General features: G+C 33.0%; 2 protein-coding genes across 3 annotated transcripts; one reads left to right on the plus strand and one right to left on the minus strand.

Moving 5' to 3' along the window:
- Positions 1-174: 174 nt before the first annotated feature.
- On the plus strand, positions 175-18,921 carry LOC106754953 (protein TSS). Its single transcript, XM_014637023.2, has 26 exons — positions 175-494; positions 658-753; positions 1,147-1,205; positions 1,754-1,846; positions 2,962-3,034; positions 3,171-3,437; positions 3,537-3,604; positions 3,684-3,815; positions 6,487-6,528; positions 6,689-7,213; positions 7,304-7,464; positions 7,959-8,478; positions 8,564-8,626; positions 8,720-8,821; positions 9,205-9,519; positions 10,136-10,228; positions 10,324-10,425; positions 10,549-10,653; positions 11,088-11,221; positions 11,524-11,707; positions 12,133-12,264; positions 12,544-12,656; positions 13,268-13,355; positions 16,034-18,301; positions 18,407-18,459; positions 18,567-18,921. Exons 2-24 carry the CDS (start codon positions 693-695, stop codon positions 18,134-18,136), a joined length of 5,535 nt encoding a protein of 1,844 aa, XP_014492509.1. The 5' UTR covers positions 175-494; positions 658-692; the 3' UTR covers positions 18,137-18,301; positions 18,407-18,459; positions 18,567-18,921.
- Positions 18,922-19,806: 885 nt separating this feature from the next.
- Positions 19,807-22,636, minus strand: LOC106754954 (cytochrome b561 and DOMON domain-containing protein At3g61750). 2 transcript variants are annotated; one of them, XM_014637025.2, is made up of 6 exons: positions 22,462-22,636; positions 22,105-22,381; positions 21,322-21,715; positions 20,701-20,987; positions 20,188-20,479; positions 19,807-20,061 (listed from the first exon to the last, which is right to left on the minus strand). In XM_014637025.2, the coding sequence occupies exons 2-6, from the start codon at positions 22,333-22,335 to the stop codon at positions 20,051-20,053; spliced, it is 1,215 nt and encodes a 404-aa protein (XP_014492511.1). In that variant the 5' UTR covers positions 22,336-22,381; positions 22,462-22,636; the 3' UTR covers positions 19,807-20,050. The 2 variants fall into 2 exon arrangements, with proteins under 2 accessions (XP_014492511.1, XP_014492512.1); XM_014637026.2 differs by lacking the exons at positions 19,807-20,061; positions 22,462-22,636 and having other exon boundaries at positions 20,250-20,479; positions 20,739-20,987; positions 22,105-22,454.
- Positions 22,637-22,793: the final 157 nt, after the last annotated feature.

A 22,793-nucleotide genomic window follows, 5' to 3' on the forward strand; every position in this document is an offset into this window, starting at 1 on the left:
AAAGAAAAACCCATTTTCTACATTATTCTCCAATTAATTTTCTTAAATTTCAAGAAATACCCACAAAGCAAATTGATAATTTTAATAAGAAAAAAGAAAAATTGGTAATTAATAATCTGTAATCTGCATAAGCCCAGTGCCATAAAATGCCAAATTATCTAACATTCTGACTGTTGAATCTCAGCCCTTCTTTTCTTATCATACAAACCTCTCATCTATATCTCTGCTTCTCTCTGCCATTTCTCTTCCTCTATCAATTTTCCTCCTTCTACTGGTTCAAACCTCCAATCCAAACCCTCTCTGCATAACTATTTTTTTCAGTTTGTAGTTCAATATTTCCACCACCCATCTATTTCATACTTTCACTTATATATAAATATCAACCTCACAATGCATTAAGTCTTTCTCTCTCTCTCACTCTCTCTCTCTCTATATCTATCTCTCTTTCTTCCCCTGTTATCCATTCCTACAATAAAACCATCTCTTTTGCTTTGGTAATTCTTTTGCTGCTCTCATATCACTATTCATTTCACACCTCTGCAGCAACGACTTTCTTTGCTGATGATGGATAATATATAAATATATTTGTTGCAGATGATTTTAGTAATCTATTGTGTGAATAGCCTAACCTCTGCTTCTGTGTCTGCTTGGTGCCAGAATTTATATTGTTTTCGATTTCAAAGAACTGCAAAATGGCACCAAGAAACAGTCGCGCAAAGGCCAAGGGTGAGAAGAAAAAGAAGGAAGAAAAGGGTAACCAAATTCTCTACCCGAATGAAATTTCAAATTTTTTCAACACAGAAACCATCTAAAAACACTCCCTTACACAGCTTTATATTCTAAATTCAAAATGACTCTGCTTTTTAACCTTTACTGAAACGGATAAGCTGATTTTGAAGAAAAGCTCAATTCAGTTTTTAACCTTTCTTATCTTTTTATCTACCTGCTCATGAACAAGTTTAATTTAATTTATATTATCTTCTTATTCTGTTAACAAGTTCAACTTATTTTATCTTTTTATTGTCTTTTTTCTTCTTGTAATGGAGCTTTCATAAAAGAGAGTTCATGCAGACAGAGATAAAACATATCTGAGAGCTAGGAAAGACATAATTTGAATGTTCTTTCTTTCTGATGATGTTTTTGCAGTTCTCCCAGTTGTCATAGACATCACAGTGAAGCTTCTAGATGAAACTCATGTTCTCAAGGTTTGTTTTGTTTACTTGGAGAATGAAATAAAGAAAAAAAAAAAAAAGCTTAATAATTTACTAGTCTGTTATGTTTTTGTGCATTGACTGGTTTTCTTCAACAACTTGTGTGTGTGTTCTGTTATGTTTCTCATAAGTGTCTTCACTAGATTGTTCTTCTTAGTGCTGCACTTTATCTTGTAGATTAATGATATTATCATTGTTGTTGTTGTTATTATAAGTATAAATATTATTATATTTATAAGATGTCCCTATATGTGCCAGCCATTATATCTCACTTTTGCATTTGAAAATTCTTAATCAGTTACCTTTTCTTTTGCACTCTGTCGTGTGCCTTGGCATTAACCAGTAGTTCTGTCTCTCAACATGTGCTTCATATTAATGGCTTATTTTTATTTATCACATATAGAGCTGTGTCATTTTTTTCATTATAAACAATTTTCAATGTACTTTAAATTAATTTTTCTGACTTTCTTTTACTGTTTTTGTTATGATGCAAATACAAATTTAAATAGCTTGTTTATTTATTTTTTAAAATTTTGAAACAGGGAATATCAACAGACAGAATTATAGATGTTCGTCGGCTTTTATCAGTGAATACGGACACATGTTATATCACAAATTTTTCCCTGTCACATGAGGTAATCAAAATTAAGAATTCAGAATTAATAATTTTAATTATTCAACATTTCTTTTGTACCCATTTGGAACTATATATATATATATATATATAGTTGCGTGAACTCTTTAAGCATTTTGAATCCTAAGCCAGTTTCTGGGAATAATACCCTATGAATGTCAACATGTTTGATTTTTCTTGCACAAACGTTAGACATAGTACCAATAGAAAACAACCATCATCGACTATGTAACATACAAACAAAAACGAAACCGGTAGCTTCGTATATTAGGTGAAAAAAAAAAGAAATTCAAATTGGAAATCGACCAAGTAATGTTAGGTGACAAATTCAATTCAGAAATCAAAAAATGAATAATATGACACACTTTTTAATAAAAGAAATAATGAATTATACATTATTTTTAGATAGAAGTACCGTCAAGTTTACTGGGTTTATAAATGGTTATGCAATTGAAAAAGATAATGAATGATATTTAAACAAATTTTTTATATTTGAATATCATTTACGTGTTATTTTATGATTGGTTCATGGTGGTGTTATTTTATGATTATTCATGGTGATGTTTATGATTATTATTATTAATTGTGAAATAATTTTAGACCAATTACGTAATAATATATAAATGATACTTAAATATTAAAAAAAAATTGTTTAAAAAAGTAGTTGAAAATGAATTCATCTACTTTTTGGAGTCTAAGGATGTAACATTCTTTTTCTCAGAATTGAATGGCATCATCCGTAATTTACGTAAAATAATAAAAAAATATATTTTTTGAGAAATATAAAATTTTAGATGATAAAATAATGTCATGATTCAAGAAATTTACCTGAATTTTAAAATTAAAGCATACTCATTTGAGGTAAATTAAATTGTAATTAAGTATAACTAACATTAATTAAAATATACTGAGATTCCGTCATGAATTGTTAACCAACTAAAAATGCTCAATTTTATAATAATTTCGTTAAAATTCATATTGGGAATAATTTTATAAATGAAAATTAAATTACGTCACCTACTTAGGGAACTACGAGGAATTGCGTTAGATATTACTTTTTTTTTTTTTTTTTTACTTATATTAAGTTTCGTTTACGAAACTATTTTTTAAATACAGGTAAGAGGGCCACGTCTTAAGGACATGGTGGACGTGTCCGCACTGAAGCCCTGCCTCCTGACTTTAGTTGAAGGTACATAATTGTTAATTTTTATTATTTTTTATTATTATTGCTATTATTATCGTTTCCTTTTATTTGAAATATTAACCACGACGTCGTTGCATTCATCTCGATCCTCATCTTCTGTTTCCAAAATTTTCACGTGTAGAGGAATACAATGAAGAAAGATCAGTGGAGCACGTGCGAAGACTCCTTGACATCGTTGCCTGCACCACGAGCTTTGGTCCGTCGCCGCCTCCGCCACCGAAGAACGCGGCCGGCACTGTCACGAAGTCCGGCAAGTCTGAGATCCCGCCGGCGAAAGATGCGGCGGTGACGGTTGCGGACGTGGACGGCGAGATAAGCCACTCGTGCCCTAAGCTGGAGAACTTCTACGAGTTTTTCTCTCTTTCGCACCTCACCGCACCTATACAATGTGCTACTCTTAACTCGTTCTCTTTCTTTCGCACTCTTCTGTGATTAATTGCATTACTGTGGCGGATGATGGAATTTGTGAACCGATCGATGCATGCAGATGTGAAGAAAGGTTCGAGGCGGCGTGTGGAGGAGATATCGGAGGAGGATTATCTGTTCTCGCTGGATGTGAGGATTTTGTTTGATTGTTTTGGTGTGGCGTGTGAGGGGAACGGTATTTGATTAGCTTTTGTGTGTTGTGGTGCAGGTGAAGGTGTGCAACGGGAAAGTGGTGCACGTTGAGGCTTGCAGAAAGGGTTTCTACAGCGTTGGGAAGCAGCGGATTCTGTGCCATAATCTGGTTGATTTGTTGAGACAGCTTAGCAGAGCTTTCGATACTGTAAGCCAACGTGTCCCATTCCTCTCTCTCTCTCTCTCTCTCTCTCTCTCTCTCTCTNTATATATATATATATATATATATATATATATATCGGTAAAAATGATTGTATATTATACTGATTAACTAAATCCTCTGTCAATTAAATGTCCGCACTGTTGTGTGATGAAAAGAGTTAAAAAAAGAAAGAACAAATAAAATGATGTCATTTCATTTTTAAGCGTTATTTTTGTGACGTGTTACATATTTAATATACCATCCAAAGTTAAAAAAAATACGAAAGTAAAGTTTATAAAACGATAAAATGTACAATTAAATTTTTGCTTCCTATGTTTTAGGATTTAGAATTATAGATTTTATTTATATTTTAGTATCAAGCTATAATCATTATCGTGAATTATATCACTCGAGTTTTAAGGTTCATTTTATCATCATAGTTTATTAACCCACAGTAAATATTTAACTATGTGCTATCATATCATAAAAAAAATAAAGATGTTTTTGTTCTTCTTCTTTGTGTAAAAAAACAGATAACAAAATGATGTTTTTATTGAACTTCTATTACAAACATATAATCCTGCTGTTATTAATTTAACACACCAGTAAAATGCATGGAAATTAACAATTATGATGTTAAAAATTGCTAAAAACACCTTAAGTGGTCAAATTCTAAAATTATATTAGTTTGGCCTAATTATTTTGTGCTTAATCTTGAAGTATAAATATGATTTAGAGTTTGAAAAGTATATTTAAGTACGTATTTATTTATTTATTTTAGTTTGTACAACATGTGTTGTTTACTATTAAGATTTTTATCAATTAGTTTTGCATAGTTTTAATTTTTTTTCTATGTAAAATTATTTAATTTTTATTTTCTATCTAAATATTTTAGAGTTTAAAAAAATGATATGAAATAATTTTAAAATGAAAATTTTTAATGAAGTTTTGAAGAGTTTATATAATATGAAAAATTCAGATTGAATTAGATAAAAGTTGAGAACTTTGTTTTTTTTTGGTGAAGTTAATATTTTGAGCAATTTTTATAAAAAAAATTTAATTTATTGAAATTGAGTACAAAATCGATAGAGTAAATGATCAATTTAGTCTTTAAAATTGTATCTAGCAGTCATGTTAGCTCTTGAAACTAGGAAACTTTTGAAAAAGTCTTGACTATTTTTTAGTGTTTCATATAAGTCCATGAATTAACTCATTTTTTTCATTTTGATCCTTAAATATATGACATCTTTATTTTTTTTCTTACAATTTTTGGGATCAAATTTGCCATATATTCGAAATTTTTTAAAGGTTTTACGCAGAGGAAAAACAATGAAAGATCAATTTTACTTAATTTTCAAATTAAAGAGATTTAATTGACTTTATAAATTCAAGAGACCAAATTCACACATAGTCAAACTTAAGAGAACTACAAATAATTAACTTAGAAATATTATTTGTATTTTTTAATCTGTCAATTTTTTTATTTGTACAAAAGGAAGTTTGTTAGTAGGTATTTCCTTCTCTTCAAAGCATACCTAGCATGTATGATAATTTTTTTTTCCTAATTTAAATTTTCTGAAATGAAAATAAGAGAAACGTTAAATTAAAAGATAATAGTAAACAAAATAAATTCTATAAGAGTATACAACTTTTATTCATGTACAAATTAGTTAATAAAGGGATAATATATTATAAATATTTTTTAGACTTTTGTATTCATTGTTTGGCTAAATTTATTGGGAAGAAATTTTTTATTGACTTTTAAAAGATAAAAAATTACTTTTCTAAAAACTCCAAGCATGTGTTAAGCTACACCAGTAACATAAATTATATGTATCAATGAGATCAGATAGAAAGAATATATATATATATATATATATATAATAAGATAAATTTAATATTACACTCTTTTTAATAATAAGATAGGTGCTAATAATAATACATAATCATTAGTGAGCTCATTGACTAAGAAGTGAGGCTTACAAATTTTTGTGATTTTCAATAAATTTCAATCAATACAAGAGAATGTGTCCAAAAGAGTTCGTTGTTACCATTTCTTTCTTTAACGTGAGCCTTTGAATGAACCTGGCTAGGTTATTTTTCAGCTGCCATATATAATATCACCTCTAGTTTCTTAGTGTTATGTTTATGTAATTAAATGATAAATGATTTCATATTTATTTATTTAATTGTTTACAATTTTGGTATGGTTTTTCTTAGCTAAATCTATTTTTTTACCCTGGTACACGATCGTAATATGTTACCTGTTACAACACCAGTTTTGAGGAAAATTTAGGTTAGTATAGGAAACTTGGTATTAGTTTAAGATGAATGACAGCAACAAATTCTGTGTAAATACATTTCGTTATTAGTTAAATTTATTAAAAATTACAAAATCACGAGTGAAATCATTAAACAAAAAATGACACCCCACACAATTTTCTGATTCCAGCCAATAATAGACACTAGTATGTTTAATGCATGTTTCTCATAGTTTATTGTATAATTAGAAATTGCTATTCAATGAAGTATGGGGGGATAAACTCAGATGTGTAATAAGATGAAGTTTTAAGTTCCCATTTTCAACAGTCCTATTGATGGTACTATATGTTTAACGTTATTTACGCTAGCATAAGTCATAACTTGCTAAAGCTTGCAATTTTATTCTTAATTTCAGGCTTTCGATGATCTCTTGAAGGCATTTTCAGAGCGTAACAAGGTATTGGAAAACTTTTTTGTTTCTTTTCAGCTTTTAAATTACAAAAACTTGATAACTACCGAAAAGAGACAAAAAAATGTTTGACTTCTGTTCATCCATGTGATTCATTGTCATAAACATTGTATTTATTTGTGCTCTCGCCCCATTTTCGTGTCTTCAGTTTGGGAATCTCCCATATGGCTTCAGAGCCAACACGTGGCTTGTTCCTCCGGTTGCTGCACAGTCACCCTCATCTTTTCCTCCTCTTCCTGTGGAGGATGAAACATGGGGAGGGAATGGTGGTAGTCTCGCAAAAGACGGAAAGTATGATTTGGTTCCTTGGGCCAACGAGTTTTCATTAATTGCGTCTATGCCTTGCAAGACAGCAGAAGAAAGACAAGTTCGTGATAGAAAAGCATTTCTTCTGCACAGCCTGTTTGTTGATGTTTCTATTTTCAGAGCAATAAGGGCTGTTAAACATGTTATGGAAGAGCCCAATTTTAGTTGCTCCGTTGTAGAAAATAATATTGTTTACACTGAGAGAGTAGGTGACTTGAGCCTCAAGGTCTTGGAAAATGGTTCTGTTGCCAGCTCTAAGATTGATACTAAAATTGATGGAGTTGAAGCTACTGGAGTAAATCAAAAGGATCTAATAGAGCGAAATCTACTGAAAGGCATCACTGCGGATGAAAATACTGCTGCCCATGTATGCTACTTTTATATAGTTAAGATTAATGCCATTTAGGACTGCTGCTTTTCATGGAAGGGACTAATGCTTCGCATTTTTTATGTGCAGGATATTACCACTTTAGGTGTCGTTAATGTAAGATACTGTGGTTATGTGGTCGTTGTGAAAGTTGAGGTTGGAGTTAGGGAAAATGTTGACTCTCCATCGCAACAAACTATTGAATTGTTTGATCAGCCAGAGGGTGGGGCCAATGCACTCAATATTAACAGGTGTCGTTACCCTTCCACATTATACATTTTCACCAGTTTACAACTTTACATAATATTAATATCAGCTTGTTGTGTACTCTCCCATCCTCTCCCACTCTCCAATAATATGATTGTTCCATTTTCCCGGATAATCTACTTAAAGGCTAGATAAACTTTTGAGAATAATGTTTTTGAATAAAATTTCGCCATGGTCTGGCATTGTTTCTTAGCAAGAATTTTCGCGGAGAGTGTCTTTGTTTCTTCTGATGAAGTTTTGATCTAGCATTACTTATGGATATGTATTAATTGTTTTTTTCTTTTTTCATTCCGTTAGTGTGACCCGTAATCCTAGAAGATTTTGACCATCTAAGTTTTGCTTCTAGCTTCGAAGTTATTTTTTTTTTAAACTTTGAATGAATTACTAGAGGTTCTTATTTATTTTATAGCTGCTGTTCAACTTCATTTGGTTGATCAAATTGTTTTTCATCGCCTGACATTGTCATTGTGCCTTGCAGTCTGAGATTACTTCTTCACAACACAACTCCACCAGAAAACAATAAACCAATGGTTCAGATACAAACGTTTGAGAGTGAAGAGATTGGTGCTTCTCATTCTTTTGTAGAGAAGCTGATTAAAGAAAGTCTTGCAAAGCTTGAGGAGGAAGAACCTGGTATGGACTATTTTGTAAGATGGGAACTTGGAGCTTGCTGGATGCAACATTTGCAAGACCAAAATAATAATACAGAAAAAGATAAGAAACCATCCTTGGAGAAGGCTAAGAATGAGATGAAGGTTGAGGGTCTTGGGAAACCCCTTAAAGCCCTAAAGAATTATAAAAAGAAATCTGATTCAAGCAATACTACTTCTGCATCTGAATATCCAAAATTTAGTCGGGAGTCTAAAAGCCCTCCATTGCCCTCAATTGAGTCGCAACATGAAACTACAGAAGCTGAGAATGAGCTTGTTCTGAAAAGGATGTTATCTGAGGAAGCTTTTACCCGATTTAAAGAATCGGGAACTGGACTTCACTGCAAGGTAAGCCTTATGGTTATAACGAGGTATTTTTAAGTTTTATTACAAGTGATAGTGTCTGAACCTAATCATCTCTTGTCATTAACAGTCTATGCATGATTTGATTGACTTATCTCAAAAATATTACAAAGACGTTGCACTCCCAAAATTGGTAAGTATAAAATTTTATTTGGTTGCCTGTTTACAGGGCTTTCAGTTAAGACAACTCTGGTGATTTTATTTTCATCGTAATTGTGGAATACAGGTAGCAGATTTTGGCTCATTAGAACTCTCACCAGTTGATGGACGCACTCTAACTGATTTTATGCATACTAGGGGCCTACGAATGCGTTCTCTTGGACATGTTGTGAGTGCTCTAAACTTATTTATGTTATTCATCTCTAAACATCGGTAGTGGGAATCCATTTCTCTCCTAACTGTCCTCTTTGCTTCGAATTTGTCTCCTATCGCCCTCTGAATTTGTGACATTCAACTTTAGAGTTTCAACAATATGCCTATCCTAGTGTCACTTCTGAAAATATGACTTTAGAGACAATGTGTGTTGACACCAGTCATTTTTTAACAAGTTAGATTGCTTTCTCTTTCTATTTGCATTGAAGTTTTTTTCTTTTACTTCTCAACTTTGCCGCACATCTTTTTAGAAGGTTTTGACAGGGATTTTGTGTCTCAGGTTTAGAATCATTTATGTTATGTTTTTTTGTCTGATATGCGTTTTATATTTGTTTACAGGTCAAGCTTTCAGAAAAGCTTTCACATGTGCAGTCGCTTTGTATTCATGAAATGATAGTTCGAGCTTTTAAGCACATCCTGCGTGCAGTAATTTCTTCTGTTAACAAGGAGAAAATGGCTTCATCAATTGCTGGTGCTTTGAATTTTCTGCTCGGTGTTCCTGGAAACAGAGATTCAAATAAATCACATGAAGTTCATCCCTTGGTGTGGAAATGGCTAGAGGTATTTTTGAAAAAGCGATTTGATTGGGATCTTCACAGGTTGAATTACAAAGATGTGAGGAAATTTGCAATTTTACGTGGCTTGTGTCACAAGGTAATGAAATCTAGAATTAGTCAATACAATCCAAAGTTCCTGTTCTACCTTACTCTTGCACTATAAGTTTTGGTGTCATAAAGTCATGCATTTGTATGTTTTCTATTTCCTATTTTCTGGGATTTTACTTCACTAGATTCTATGAACTGGATTCCTGCTTGAATATATGCATTGTTCACTTTTATGGAAGAACGTGTTTCAGTTTAACCTTTTCAGTGAAGTTGAATTATCCTCAAGTACCGTGGTTGAAAATTTTACATATTTATATGCTTTATGGGTGACCTTGTCAACATAATTGCATTCACTTACTCATGAAGTGGTTCATATGATTTATCACTTCAACTGCAAAGAATGTCAAATTGAAATTTTTTTGTGAACTGCTTATATGTTTTCTCCTTTTTTTTGGTAGGAAAAGAATATATTTTCTTGTACAAGTTGTATATGACTATGCATTATTCCCAATAAATTTACATATAGGTACTACACATGACGCTGATAAAAAAAAAAAAAAGATACACAAGACGGATCTACTTAAGTCAGTATTGGGTTTATTATAATGATAATTTGACACAGTAGTTGATTATTGATTTGTTTCTTATTACACTTTGTATGTTAGGTGGGAATTGAGCTTGTTCCACGGGATTTTGATATGGATTCTTCTATTCCCTTCCACAAATCTGACATTGTTAGCTTGGTCCCTGTTCACAAGGTAACAAATAAGACATGCCAATTATAGATTTCTAGATTATTGTTGATTGAATAGATCCAAACTTTATGCGTAATGTTCATGCTGAGTCTTTGCAGCAAGCTGCATGCTCATCTGCAGATGGAAGGCAGCTCCTAGAGTCATCCAAGACTGCTTTAGACAAGGGAAAGCTTGAGGACGCCGTTACCTATGGCACAAAGGTATCTGCATCCAGAACCCTTTGTTTGGAAATATTCAAACAGTTAACAATGTTTTCCACAGTCAATAAAAGGCTTTCATTCCTTAATTGTTGTGTTACATCTGCTATTATTCATTGGTGACAGGCTCTTGCTAAGCTAGTAGCAGTTTGTGGTCCCTACCATCGAATGACAGCCGGAGCATACAGCCTCCTTGCTGTAGTTTTATATCATACTGGAGACTTCAATCAGGTCTTGCTCGTCTTGTTTATGTTTTGGTATTGGTAGAGATTGTTCAATCAGAAACCAATGTCCACGTAAATTATAGTCATCTAGAAAAAAATCGTATTTTGTTGACATTTTATCAAATGGAAATAATCCAATTAAAGTAGAGGGCTAGTAAAGTTCATAGCAAACATAAGGTGAAATCTTTAAAAAGAGCTGACTAAAAATTGATTCATGTAAAATTTGGTCATTAATAGTTCCTTAATGGTCAATAATGGCATTGTTTGGTCCGTGTAATTGACACCATCAATTCGGATAAGGCTGGTTTGTTATTGCTTTATGCAATAGACATATTGATTAAATATTTTAGCCACTGTTTATTTGCACCTCAAATCTCCATTTGATTTACTAAAGTTTCAGGGTTTGATTTCTATTCATCAAGTTGTTTACCTAAATCACAGGCTACAATATATCAACAAAAAGCTTTGGATATCAATGAGAGAGAGTTAGGTCTGGATCATCCTGATACCATGAAGAGCTATGGGGATCTTGCTGTTTTCTATTACAGACTACAGCACACAGAGCTGGCTCTGAAGTATGTTTTGCTCTTGTGCAATATAGTGATATTCAAATCTTCGTGAGTGTAATTTGGTTTTGAATTAATATTATACAAACTCACTTTTTTAATTTGAAAACAGAATTTATCAAGAGAGAAATACAGTTTACGAATTTGTATTCTATCTTGTGGGAATCTAGGTTTTCTTTTTTAATCCTTAGCAGAAATTTATGTATTGATCGCCATAAATAGGGAAAGATAAGTTGTGAATTTGAAATACTAATTAGTTAATTTTAATTTTTCTTCTCATTTAGCTTTTTGTTAATTGGATCAACATTCAGGTATGTAAAGCGTGCTTTATATCTTCTGCATCTAACATGTGGCCCATCTCATCCAAACACTGCTGCTACTTACATTAATGTGGCTATGATGGAAGAAGGTCTGGGAAATGTACATGTCGCTCTCAGATATCTTCACAAAGCTTTAAAGTGCAACCAAAGATTACTTGGCGCAGATCATATTCAGGTTATTTTATTCATCTTATTTCTGGGTTTTCCAAATTATGAAGTTAGTTTATTTTGTATTTTTTTTTCATGAAAAATGTTGTATGTAAATTCTCTTCATTTTTCATATCAAGAAACTATCAACAATGAGATCCATATGAAATAATGTGCTACAGCTTTATAAATAGAGAGGTTACTTGGAAGATTATTTTAAAATTTGTCATCAAGTTAGTTGGATAAAAATTGTTCATTTGATTTAATTTTAAAGGATGATATTTTCAGTGTGTTATAATTATTGTAATGATTGGGTTCATATAAAGCTCATAATCATATCCTGAGGTTGCTAAAATAATAACAACCGATTGGATTGTACTATTTGTTTGATGAAACAACTTGTTGTCTGTGTTATAACTCTTGCATCTTTTCTTGGATGTTAATTGTCTGCAGACAGCTGCAAGTTACCATGCAATAGCAATAGCACTTTCATTGATGGAAGCATATCCATTGAGCGTGCAGCATGAGCAAACAACTTTGCAAATTCTGAGGTCAAAACTTGGTCCTGATGACTTGCGAACGCAGGTATACACATTTAGTATATTCTATGTACTGAAAATAGTCGTTGGCTTTGAATATAAGGCAATGAAAAACATACTAGAACACGACTTTGTAATTATAGTTGGTAGATTAAAGTTTCACTGGGTGTTGCGGAACAGTATTAAATGGTTTGCAACATCGTTATGGTTATATGTAATGGTGCTCTGTGTTATTACCATGTGTTAATAGTCTCTTTTTCTTAAAAAAAGGAATGAGGAATTATAACTGTACGGGTAATCTCTAGTTTTGTGATAAATTTGACAGGATGCTGCGGCTTGGCTGGAGTATTTTGAGTCCAAGGCTTTCGAACAGCAAGAAGCTGCTCGAAATGGTACTCGGAAGCCTGATGCATCAATAGCTAGCAAAGGCCATTTGAGGTACAGTACGGTAGAATTAATCTTAGCAGTGTGGTTCTGAGACTTCATTGGCTAATTTCTGCATCAGGAAGTTCTTCGATCATGCATATTTTATTTCGCCTTTTATTGTGCAACTCTGATGTTGTCGTATTCAAAATTGTGCTTTGTAATTTAAGTATATAAGGTATCCTCTGAGGTTTCTGTTCATGACTGTCTTTGATACAGTTGTCTCTGGGTATTCTTATAGCTTCTAGGAACTGCTCTATTTGGTTGACTTATAAAGAACTGTTTTCTGTACTTTGCCTATAGTCTTGGTCTTCTCATATTTTAAAGCAACAATGCTGAGAAGCATAAGAAAATATAGATGACACTGTACAAACATGGAAACTGCAACAGGAAAAAATTTAATCTGTGTGTGGGAGAAGAATAGAGTCACGAGCCTTTAGCAGATACAAGTATTTTATGTCTCTAAATGTCTATGGTTCACAGAGTGACATATTATCCTATTTTCTTGTCAATATTCGTACTTTCAATAAGAAAAATATTGATATGTTTGTACATATTCAGGAATTCATATCATACATTTTACACATTTTTTAATGATTTCCTTTTATTTTTATTGAATGTGTCAGTGTGTCAGATTTGCTTGACTATATTAATCCTGATCATGATGCTAAAGGGAGAGATGCAGCAACAAAGAGAAGGAGCCAGATAACAAAGGTATGCTGCTTGGCTACATTTACTGTCTTTTATAAATTGAATTCATTAGTTTGAGATCTAGGGGAAGCAGCTACTAAGAGTTGTCTGATTATTGATTACTGCTTCCACCAGTCGTCTTATATATCTCCTTTGATATAGTTACAAATGTTTGGCTAGTAAAATTTGAGGATTTATAAAATTGTTGGTTGCCTTTGTTGGACTTGTCCCTCTCAAGGGTATTTTATTATAGATTGACTTTTGAGAAATATTCTTAAACGGTATGATCAAGTAAATAAAAGTTTTTGTCATCTGGGTCATTAGATCTCCCATTATTCAAGCATTATTTTGGCTTTAATTTGTTAGAAGCAGGCAGCCATGCGAACAATCTTTAGTCATAAATCTGGTCAGCTGCACAGTTGTTTTGAAAAATAACGATGAACAAAAAGTGACATTGTTTTTGTTGGCAAAGCCAAATATGGTAGTCAAGAATTGGGGTTTGGACTAAGTTTTAAGAACTTATAACATAGAAAAGTTAGAAGAAAATAAGGAAATTGACCTTTCCATAAGTTAAATTTAGCTTTATGCACAAGCTAATTTGTAGCTCTCTCACAGAAATTATCTAACTTTTTATTTAACTTATGTGTAAGCTATAATTTTAAATTATGAAGAAGTCAATTTTATTTATTTTCTTCTTTATATTTTTCTCTCCTATAGATATTTTTTGGAGAAACTGATACAAACAGGCCTTTAATAATATGCAATACATAAAATAATTTCTAAGTATGGTTACAAATCTAGCTTACTTCTTCTATTTTGAAGAAGGATGACCCCCGTTAAAACTAGAGAACTGTTGTTCCTAAACATATAACTTATAAATTGTGACAAAGGTCCAGTGAAATCATGTTCTCTATTTTCATATTTTCTCCATACTATTATAAAATGTAAAATCAACCGAATATGGAATGATCTTCAAGACGAATCCAGTCTATTATAAGATGATAAAGAAATAATTGGGTGATAGAGTAAAGAAATTTCCTTATATAGGTCTGGGAAATGAGACCTAGATAAGGAAATTTTCTTGACTTGGAACGGTTGGACTTTACATTATTGTGAGAATGGGCCAGTTCTGCTCTCTTTTTCCATACATTCACATCTTATGTGATATAAATAGTGTCAATTTGACCCATGATATGGGTCAGTTCTAACTCACTTTTAAAAAAGTTCTATCTTAGAAAACTCCTCAAGTGAGAGGTCAAAAGAAAGCTTCAACTTCTAAAGTTCCTTCTCAAGTGAGTTAGAATTAGGATGAAGTGAGTTAGGATTAGAATTAAGGTGAGTTTAGTCCCACTAAAACAACTTTGAAAAACGCAAACTATTTAAGAACTCAAATTTCTATGAACTTATCTAATTTGATAATTAAAGTAAAAATGAATTTCTTCGTATAATCTTTTTAATATTCTTATTTTTTAAAAAGAGAGTCAAATTTAAAGCTTATATTTTTTAAATATTTAATTTAATATTAATCATCAACTTTTAACTTATTAAAATAAATCATAATTCAATTTTGATGTGAAAATTATCTACAAGTAGATTTTAGTTGATATACCCAATATGAATAATCTAATCATAAATTTTTCGAATAAATTCAAACAAATAAAATTCTATTTTGATCAACGACATAGTATGAGTAATAAATTTAAACAACATTATTATTATTTATTATTATTATTATTATAAAAAAATAATAATAGTTTTTTGAATTATAAATAACTTACTGTACTTATTATTATTAATCTCATAATTGGAAATATATGAAACATAATGCTAGACGGAATTTTAAGGTCTCGTTTTTTTCTTTAAAATTTCTCAATATTTATAATCATAATTTGATTATTTTCTTAATTATTTATATGTCAATGTTATTAATATTTATTTTTTTTAAAGAGGGTCTAAGTGAGTTATTATTACTTTTTCTAATATGTATTTAATAAATAAATAAATAACATTTTCAGTAAACAATATTTTTCGAAAATTGTTTTTGAACATTTTTTTGCAAAAAATAAAATAAAATGGAAGAAGGTAGAATCCAACTTTCTTCAACTGAAATATGGTTTCAGATTGTTAAGTGTTAAACTGTTTTATGTGGCGATGAATTAAGTATTTTAATAAAAAAAAATTACTTTTAGAAAACTTGTATGGATTTTTTGGCAATAACTTTGGTCTATCAAATGTAATTTGATCATTTTTAAAAATTATAATATTTAGATTTGCAATAAATTAAGATTAATTACATTTTTTCTTATATTTAAAATGAACATTTTTTTTAAACAAATATTCTATAGATTGATCCTAAGTCAGAGGACTTTTGTAGATACATTAGTTTTGTAAACCTTTTTTTATGAGATATTTTTTTTGACTGAGTTTTTCTTGACTCAACCCACGTCGTAGATCAGGATGAAACCATGTTAGGAAGCCAAATTGACGGATATAGGTATAAATATACATGGACACACACTTGGGTATATAATTAGAGTGGAGATACATATACCTCTAATTTTTTCAAACACCCCAACAACACCCTCCTATGTAGCTTTATTTATTATTTTTTAGCTTATTTTTGTTTGTTCCTACTTTTAGTCACTTATTTCTGGGTGTCAATTTATCCTTTTCCAAGTAATTAATATTTTTACATTTGGCAGGTGAGAGCGACGTCCTACCTTAACCTTGGCATGCCAAGTTTTGATGAGTCTTCAAAAGAAATTCCTAAAGAGGCTTCAGATGAAGAGGTACAAATACCTGTAGCAGAAGGTAGTGCCGATTCTGAGCAGGAAAGCAACTCTGGACCTGATTCAGAACATACTATTTTAAAACAAATACCAGATGAAAAGCCACAAAGTTATGAAGAAATCTTGTCAGAAGCACATGCTGAAGGAGAAGATGGATGGCAACCAGTTCAAAGACCAAGATCAACTGGCTCATATGGCCGGAGACTGAAGCAGAGAAGGGCGACACTTGGCAAAGTTTATAGTTATCAAAAGAATGTGGAAGTTGGCACAGAATCTCCTTTTGTAAGGAATGCCAGTCCAAATAGTAGGTATTATTTCATGAAGAAGAGGACAATTTCCCATGGAGGTTATACGGATGATCATACAGTAAACATCACCCAAGGCCCTAAATTTGGAAGGAAAGTAGTTAAAGCTGTTACATACAGGGTCAAATCCATACCCTCAACATCCAAGGCTAGTGCAAATGAGACGTTAGAAACAGGTGACAAGCTGTTTACTTCTCTTTCAGAACCTGATCCAATTGATGCTAATCCAGTTAAGAATTCTATAGTTAGTCTTGGAAAGTCTCCTTCATACAAGGAAGTGGCGTTAGCTCCTCCAGGGACAATTTCCAAGTTCCAGGTCTATAATCCTCCAAGTGAGATTTCTGTTAGCAGTGAACATGATAGTGGAAAAGCTGAAGAGGAAGATATTGAAGCTAATAGGGATGCTAATCCGACCCCGGCTGAGGCAAATGATATGAATAAAGAGAAGAATAATAATTCTGTTTCAGATTCTGTTGATGATTCACAGGATGATATTGGAGTTACTACTGAGAGGAAAGAGGAAACTCAGTTACTTGATGCTGTGCAAGATGATTGTATGAGTGCTGAGGGGAAATTAGGAGAGGTTGAAGCTCAAGGAGCAATCGATGATAGCGTATTGATTCAGGCAGTTGATGATCACGTGGATTCTTCCAAAAAAGAACTCAATGCAAGTAATTCATCTGGCAGTTTGGAACCTAGTGATAGTACAAATCCCATTTCCCAAGGTGGCGAGGATTTAAGGGTCAATGTATCATCATCAAATCAGAGTCACACTGGGAGCATCCCGTATAAGAAACTGTCTGCATCTGCAGCTCCATTCAACCCATCTCCTGCCATTGCACGTGCTCCACCGATTGCCATGAATATGACTCTTACTTCTGGTCCTAGTGCGATTCCTGCAATTGGCCCCTGGCCAGTAAACATGAATGTTCATCCTGGACCTGCTACTGTGCTACCCGCAGTTGCTCCCATGTGCTCCTCTCCTCACCATGCATATCCATCGCCTCCAACTACACCAAACATGATGCAACCACTGCCATTTATGTATCCTCCTTATACTCAACCTCAACCAGTGCCACCTTGCAATTTTCCGGTCACTAGCAGTGCCTTTCATGCGAATCATTTTACATGGCAATGTAATATGAACCCTACAGTATCTAAGTTTGGTCCCGGTGCTGTTTGGCCTGGTTGTCATCCCGTGGAATTTCCTCTTCCTTTACCTATTGTTGAACCAATCCCGGATCCCATTTCAGAGTCACAAGTTCTGTGTCATGGTTCTGAAAGTCCAAGTTCACCGTCGGTTCTTCCTGAAGACATTGATAATATTGGTGATTCTAATCAATTGGCAAAAACTTTGACATCAGACACAAGTGAAGATGAAGCAGTGAGAACTGGTTCAGAAAGCCTACAAGAAAATGGTGATACGAATTTACATGGGAGTGAAAATTCTGGGAACAAACAAAATCAAAACATTGGTTCAAATGGCAACTCTGGCAGTAGTGAAACAAACATGGATAGCGAGAAAACCTTCAGCATTTTGATTCGGGGGAGAAGAAATCGAAAGCAGACTCTGAGAATGCCAATAAGTTTGCTTACTCGACCTAATGGCTCACAGTCATTTAAGGTTATTTATAACCGCGTAGTTAGAGGAAGTCATGCTTCCAAGTCTATCAATCTCTCGTCTAGTAAAGATTGTACTGCTACCGCTTGATGCACAGTTCTATGTTGTTACTGATGAAATTTATCAGAACTATCGTGGATAAAGAAGACCTCTTGATTTCTGTGGTATTTCGACGATTTCTGGTATTCAACTACAAAATACCCTGCAGTATCAGCTTCAGTTTTATATCTTCACTATCATTTGCGAGGTTTCTGGGTAGGTTCACTTCCATATCTTTCTATTTGAAGAAACCGTAAATCCTTTTGACCTTAGAAATCATAATTGACTCGCTGAATCATTCAAATTCATGAAATATTGCAGATACCTGTCTCTCTTTGGGATGAAGGCTGAAGGCATTTCTTCATCAATAAACGGTACTATCTCACTGCCAACAAATTGAGCTATTTTATTCATTCCTTTTCCCCAGAAATCACAGTTTTTTTATTTCCATAATGCACTGAAACCCACTATTTTTGCTTAGATATGAAGTTGTCCTTGGAGAGAGCATTCATGCTAATAATCTTGCTCACGTTCGTCGGAGTCAGTTTAAGGGTGAGGCACCTTCAAGGTGAAATTTTGGTTTTCTGTAGTTAGACAATTTTGATATAATGAATTACGGGACTGATGGATCGTTCTAATTATTATTTTTTTGTTACAACATTGCCTTTGGTTTTTGATAATTAATTTTGTTCAATTGTATATTCTTTCTTAATTTCTTGATATTTTGTTAGGTAATAGCGGTTCTTTTATGTTGATTGACGTTCGTATTGAATTATTACAACTGAAATCGTGTGATGGAACACTAATACATCATAATAATGAAGATCATTATTTAACTACGTGAGTGAAAACTTTAGCTCTATTCTTTAGTTTAGTGTTCCTGTCAGTATCTTTGTTTTCAAGTTAACCGCTGCCTTCCTAATACCCTCAGTAACTTTTATGTGGAATAGTAATATATTTTGTCTACAATAAGCCTTATTTAATATAAAAAAGTTTGTGTTTTATTGTTTGTTGAAGTGCTTTTTATAAACCGAGTGTGGCATTCCTTTTAAAGATTAAATATAATTATTTTAAATAAGGCTTTTTGTGGAAACAGATTATTAAAGAGACGTGGGAATTGTCAAACGTCAATGAAAACGAAAGACTAAAGCATGTTTAGTTTTGTAACTTTACGTGTGCACGTGGGTATGTAGTACGTATACCTGATATTGCTTTACACCCCTTATACGTACGATAAAATTACCAATTAATTATTATGCTTTGTTTTAAGAATCAAAAGGGTCTTCAAGAATACAAGAAAATTTTGGTTTTAATTATTTTTTTTTCATAATGGAATAAATAACCTTTAAATTATAAGTTTGTTTTCATTTATAAAAGCTGTCAATCTTTAAAACGGGCATTCAGCGCACAAGTTCATATCAAGGTAAAGGGTAAGAGAATCACCGAACTACATTTAAAATCATTAGCAAATTGTAATACAGCTGGTAATGCAATGAACTCTGTAAGTTCCTTTCAAGTTAAATCATTTTTCGGAACATATCTCTTGAAGAGTGTATTAATGAATGTGACCTTTTGTGATTCAATAAAGAACAAAATATGATTCTTATATTCCAATACATATATTTCCAGAAGAAAAAAATGCTACGAATTATAAAATCTAACTGTAAATAGAAAGCTCTTATGAATCGTCATTTACATTCTTGACAATCTTCAAAAGAAATCCGACGAAGAATGAATAAGAAAACAGAAAGACTTCAGTCTGGTGAAATTGAGTGAGAATACCAAACAGGGATTGTCCAATTTGGCAAACTCGTAGCTGGTTATGTATGCATTTCCCCCAATATGTACATCAGGAAAAGCACAACCAGAAATGGCAACAAGGAACATGCCAAAAAGAATTCAAATGTATGGCTGCTTTAAATGGAACAACTGACAACGTTTGTGGAAGTGTAAAACTAGTAGCAATCACATTCCCCCTGCTCCATAAAAGTGGTATAACATAGTCAGTAGATAGAACTAAAAGTTCTGTTTTTTCAGCACCATTTTCACTAAACAGATTATATAAAACGATGGAAGAAAAAGGAAAGAAAGGACTTGATTACTTGGAAATGTAGATCCTCCAACAGGGTCTATTTGGAAGTTAGGAGGTAGAGAACGCATCTCTGATCTTTTCAAATAAGCTAATACTTCAAGAACAATCGCTGCAGTAACCATAATACCAAAAAGGAACCCATAGCCTATCTTCCAATCACTTCCTGCCCCAGCAGCTTGCATTCCCAGCACTATGTTAATGGCCGCAAATACGAGTGCCAACCTTCCAAACCAACTGTGGTACAAATTCCAAATTTTTCGGATCTTGGCATCCTTCTTTGGTCTTAAGATCAATGCAAATATCTGAATTTATCTTTAAAGTTAGTTAAAATTGTACTTCTCAGAGTGCTATATAAAAAGACTGGACATATCAGGGTTCAGTTTGGATAAACTTTTTAAAAATATAAGCTTTTGCATTTTAGATTCTCCAAAAGTTAATTAACTTATTTTTGTTAATTCCTTTTGCTATCATAATTTATATAGAAAATTATCTAGACAAGGTTAGATATGGATCAGAGACAAACCTGAAGAATACTCAGTACAAGGGCAAAGATGCCTATACCTCTGTGAGCTTGTATATGGGCATGCATTTTGGAATAGAGTTGTAATCCAAGAATGACTGTACTAAGCCCAAATGTGAATCCCACAAACTGAATGATTGCATGGAGATAGAGCCATAAGGGATCCTTGTGCCTGAAATATCTAGCAATAATTGCCCCTACAGGCAGGATCAGACCCCACCCTATTATGCCCAAAATTCCATGTTTCGTTCTCATCTGAGTCAATTCATGGGATACAGGACCCGTAGAACCTGTCAAAGTATAGTTTATCAAGTTTCTGGACTCAAACATCACAGAATGCCATTCTTCATCATGCAGAGTTATATATATATAAAAAAGACACCAGTTTAGATCCTTCAGATAAAATACTTTTCTGCTTCAACTGCTGAATGTGGTAATTTTGAGTTGAAATATATATAGTATTCTATTATGTGGTTCAGTGAAATGAGATTTATGTAGAAGGATCTGAGAAGAATCCTATTTGGAATTGGAAGGAAACAAATGTCACTATGTGCAACAAACTATAAAATGACATATCTACTTAAACTACTGTTAACAGTAATAGATAAATGAGTCCAGCCAGACCTGCAGAGAAATCAAACACAATTGCTGTTTTGTCTTCATGGTTTGAGAGGTGGTGGTTCTGTGGATATTTACTGCCAAAGGCCAACAAAATTGGCTGTTTCTGAAATGGGGTTGTGGTCTGCAACTGAAATGCCAAATGAATTTCAGCCCCATTAGTGGCCACAGCTGGAGGGACATTATTGAGGGGAAGTTCCCCTTTGTCTATTATCACTTCTGATTGCCTCCTTCCTCGTAGGTAAAATTGCTTTATTTTTCCATGACCATGTTTACTAATCCATCCAACCATTGCACTGGAACCAACCATCATGCCATCTCTGGAAAATCCAATTCCTACCCACCCTATAGTGTAGGGAGCAGATACTATCATAGTTGTGGTATCACCATTCATAATGTACTGAAATAAAACATCATTACTAAACTTATTAGATTCAAAACGAACAACAATCTACCTCAAATAAAATGATAGATTACTTTGGAGTATGTATCAGCCTAGCCTAACTGAGATATCAACATCATAATGAACTTATTTTGAAAAAATAACAACAACCTGGTCATCCACAAACTAACAACAAAATTTTAAGCTAGACTTTAGATTTGGCTTGGTTGTCTGAGAAACAACAGCTCATAATGTACAAAAGTTCTGTGCTTTCATAACAAATGAGGACAATCTGAACTAAATCCGAGTGAATTAGTTTCAACAAATCAAGAGAAAAAAGAATACGTGAATGGGTAGAAAGGGTAGTAGAACTATAACCCACAAGACAACAACAAAATTGAACTTACCCTCAATTCAAAGGTATGCCATACAGGTGTGCATATCATGTGGGAGATATTCTGGTACGGTGGAGGGAGGAAAGTTTGATAATTTGTGTTCTTGCAGGTGTTTTCTGTTGTAGCAGCAACAGTTCCAGTGTCATCAGCCAATGCTGTGGTTTTGAAATTCAATACAAGATTCAGAAGACATAGCCTGACAAAAGATGGCCATATCCGAGTGCAAGATCCACTCTTTGCCATTCATAGACTTTGGTTAAGTGAGATCCAAGGCTTGGAGCAACAATGGCTGCAAAATTCAGCAGGAGAGAAATGTGAACAGGAAGGCAAGCAAGGAAGATGAAAGTGAAGCAAGAGAGATATTAGTACCTTGCTTTTGAAGATTAATGCTTGGTGGTTGTTGTGGGGTTAGTGGTTGGTACTGATAGCTAATCATCACTCCCTCATATTCTTCAGAACTCAAAATCACCATAATTTCTCTCTGTCAAAACTTTTTCTGTTAATACCTCATTTCCATATTTATTCATTCTCCAATCTTATAACTTCAGCTGTTAATACTTTCAACCACAATAATGGAACATTAAACTGCAATAATCTTCCTTCTAAACAAACTCTATCAACTAACAGTCTACCCACTTTAACAAATAAAACAAAGGGTTTTTTTGACAGTTAAAAACATGTTATTTACAAGACAAATACCA

This window comes from Vigna radiata, unplaced genomic scaffold (assembly GCF_000741045.1).
Source record: "Vigna radiata var. radiata cultivar VC1973A unplaced genomic scaffold, Vradiata_ver6 scaffold_307, whole genome shotgun sequence".
In the NCBI taxonomy this organism is placed as follows: Eukaryota; Viridiplantae; Streptophyta; class Magnoliopsida; order Fabales; family Fabaceae; genus Vigna; species Vigna radiata.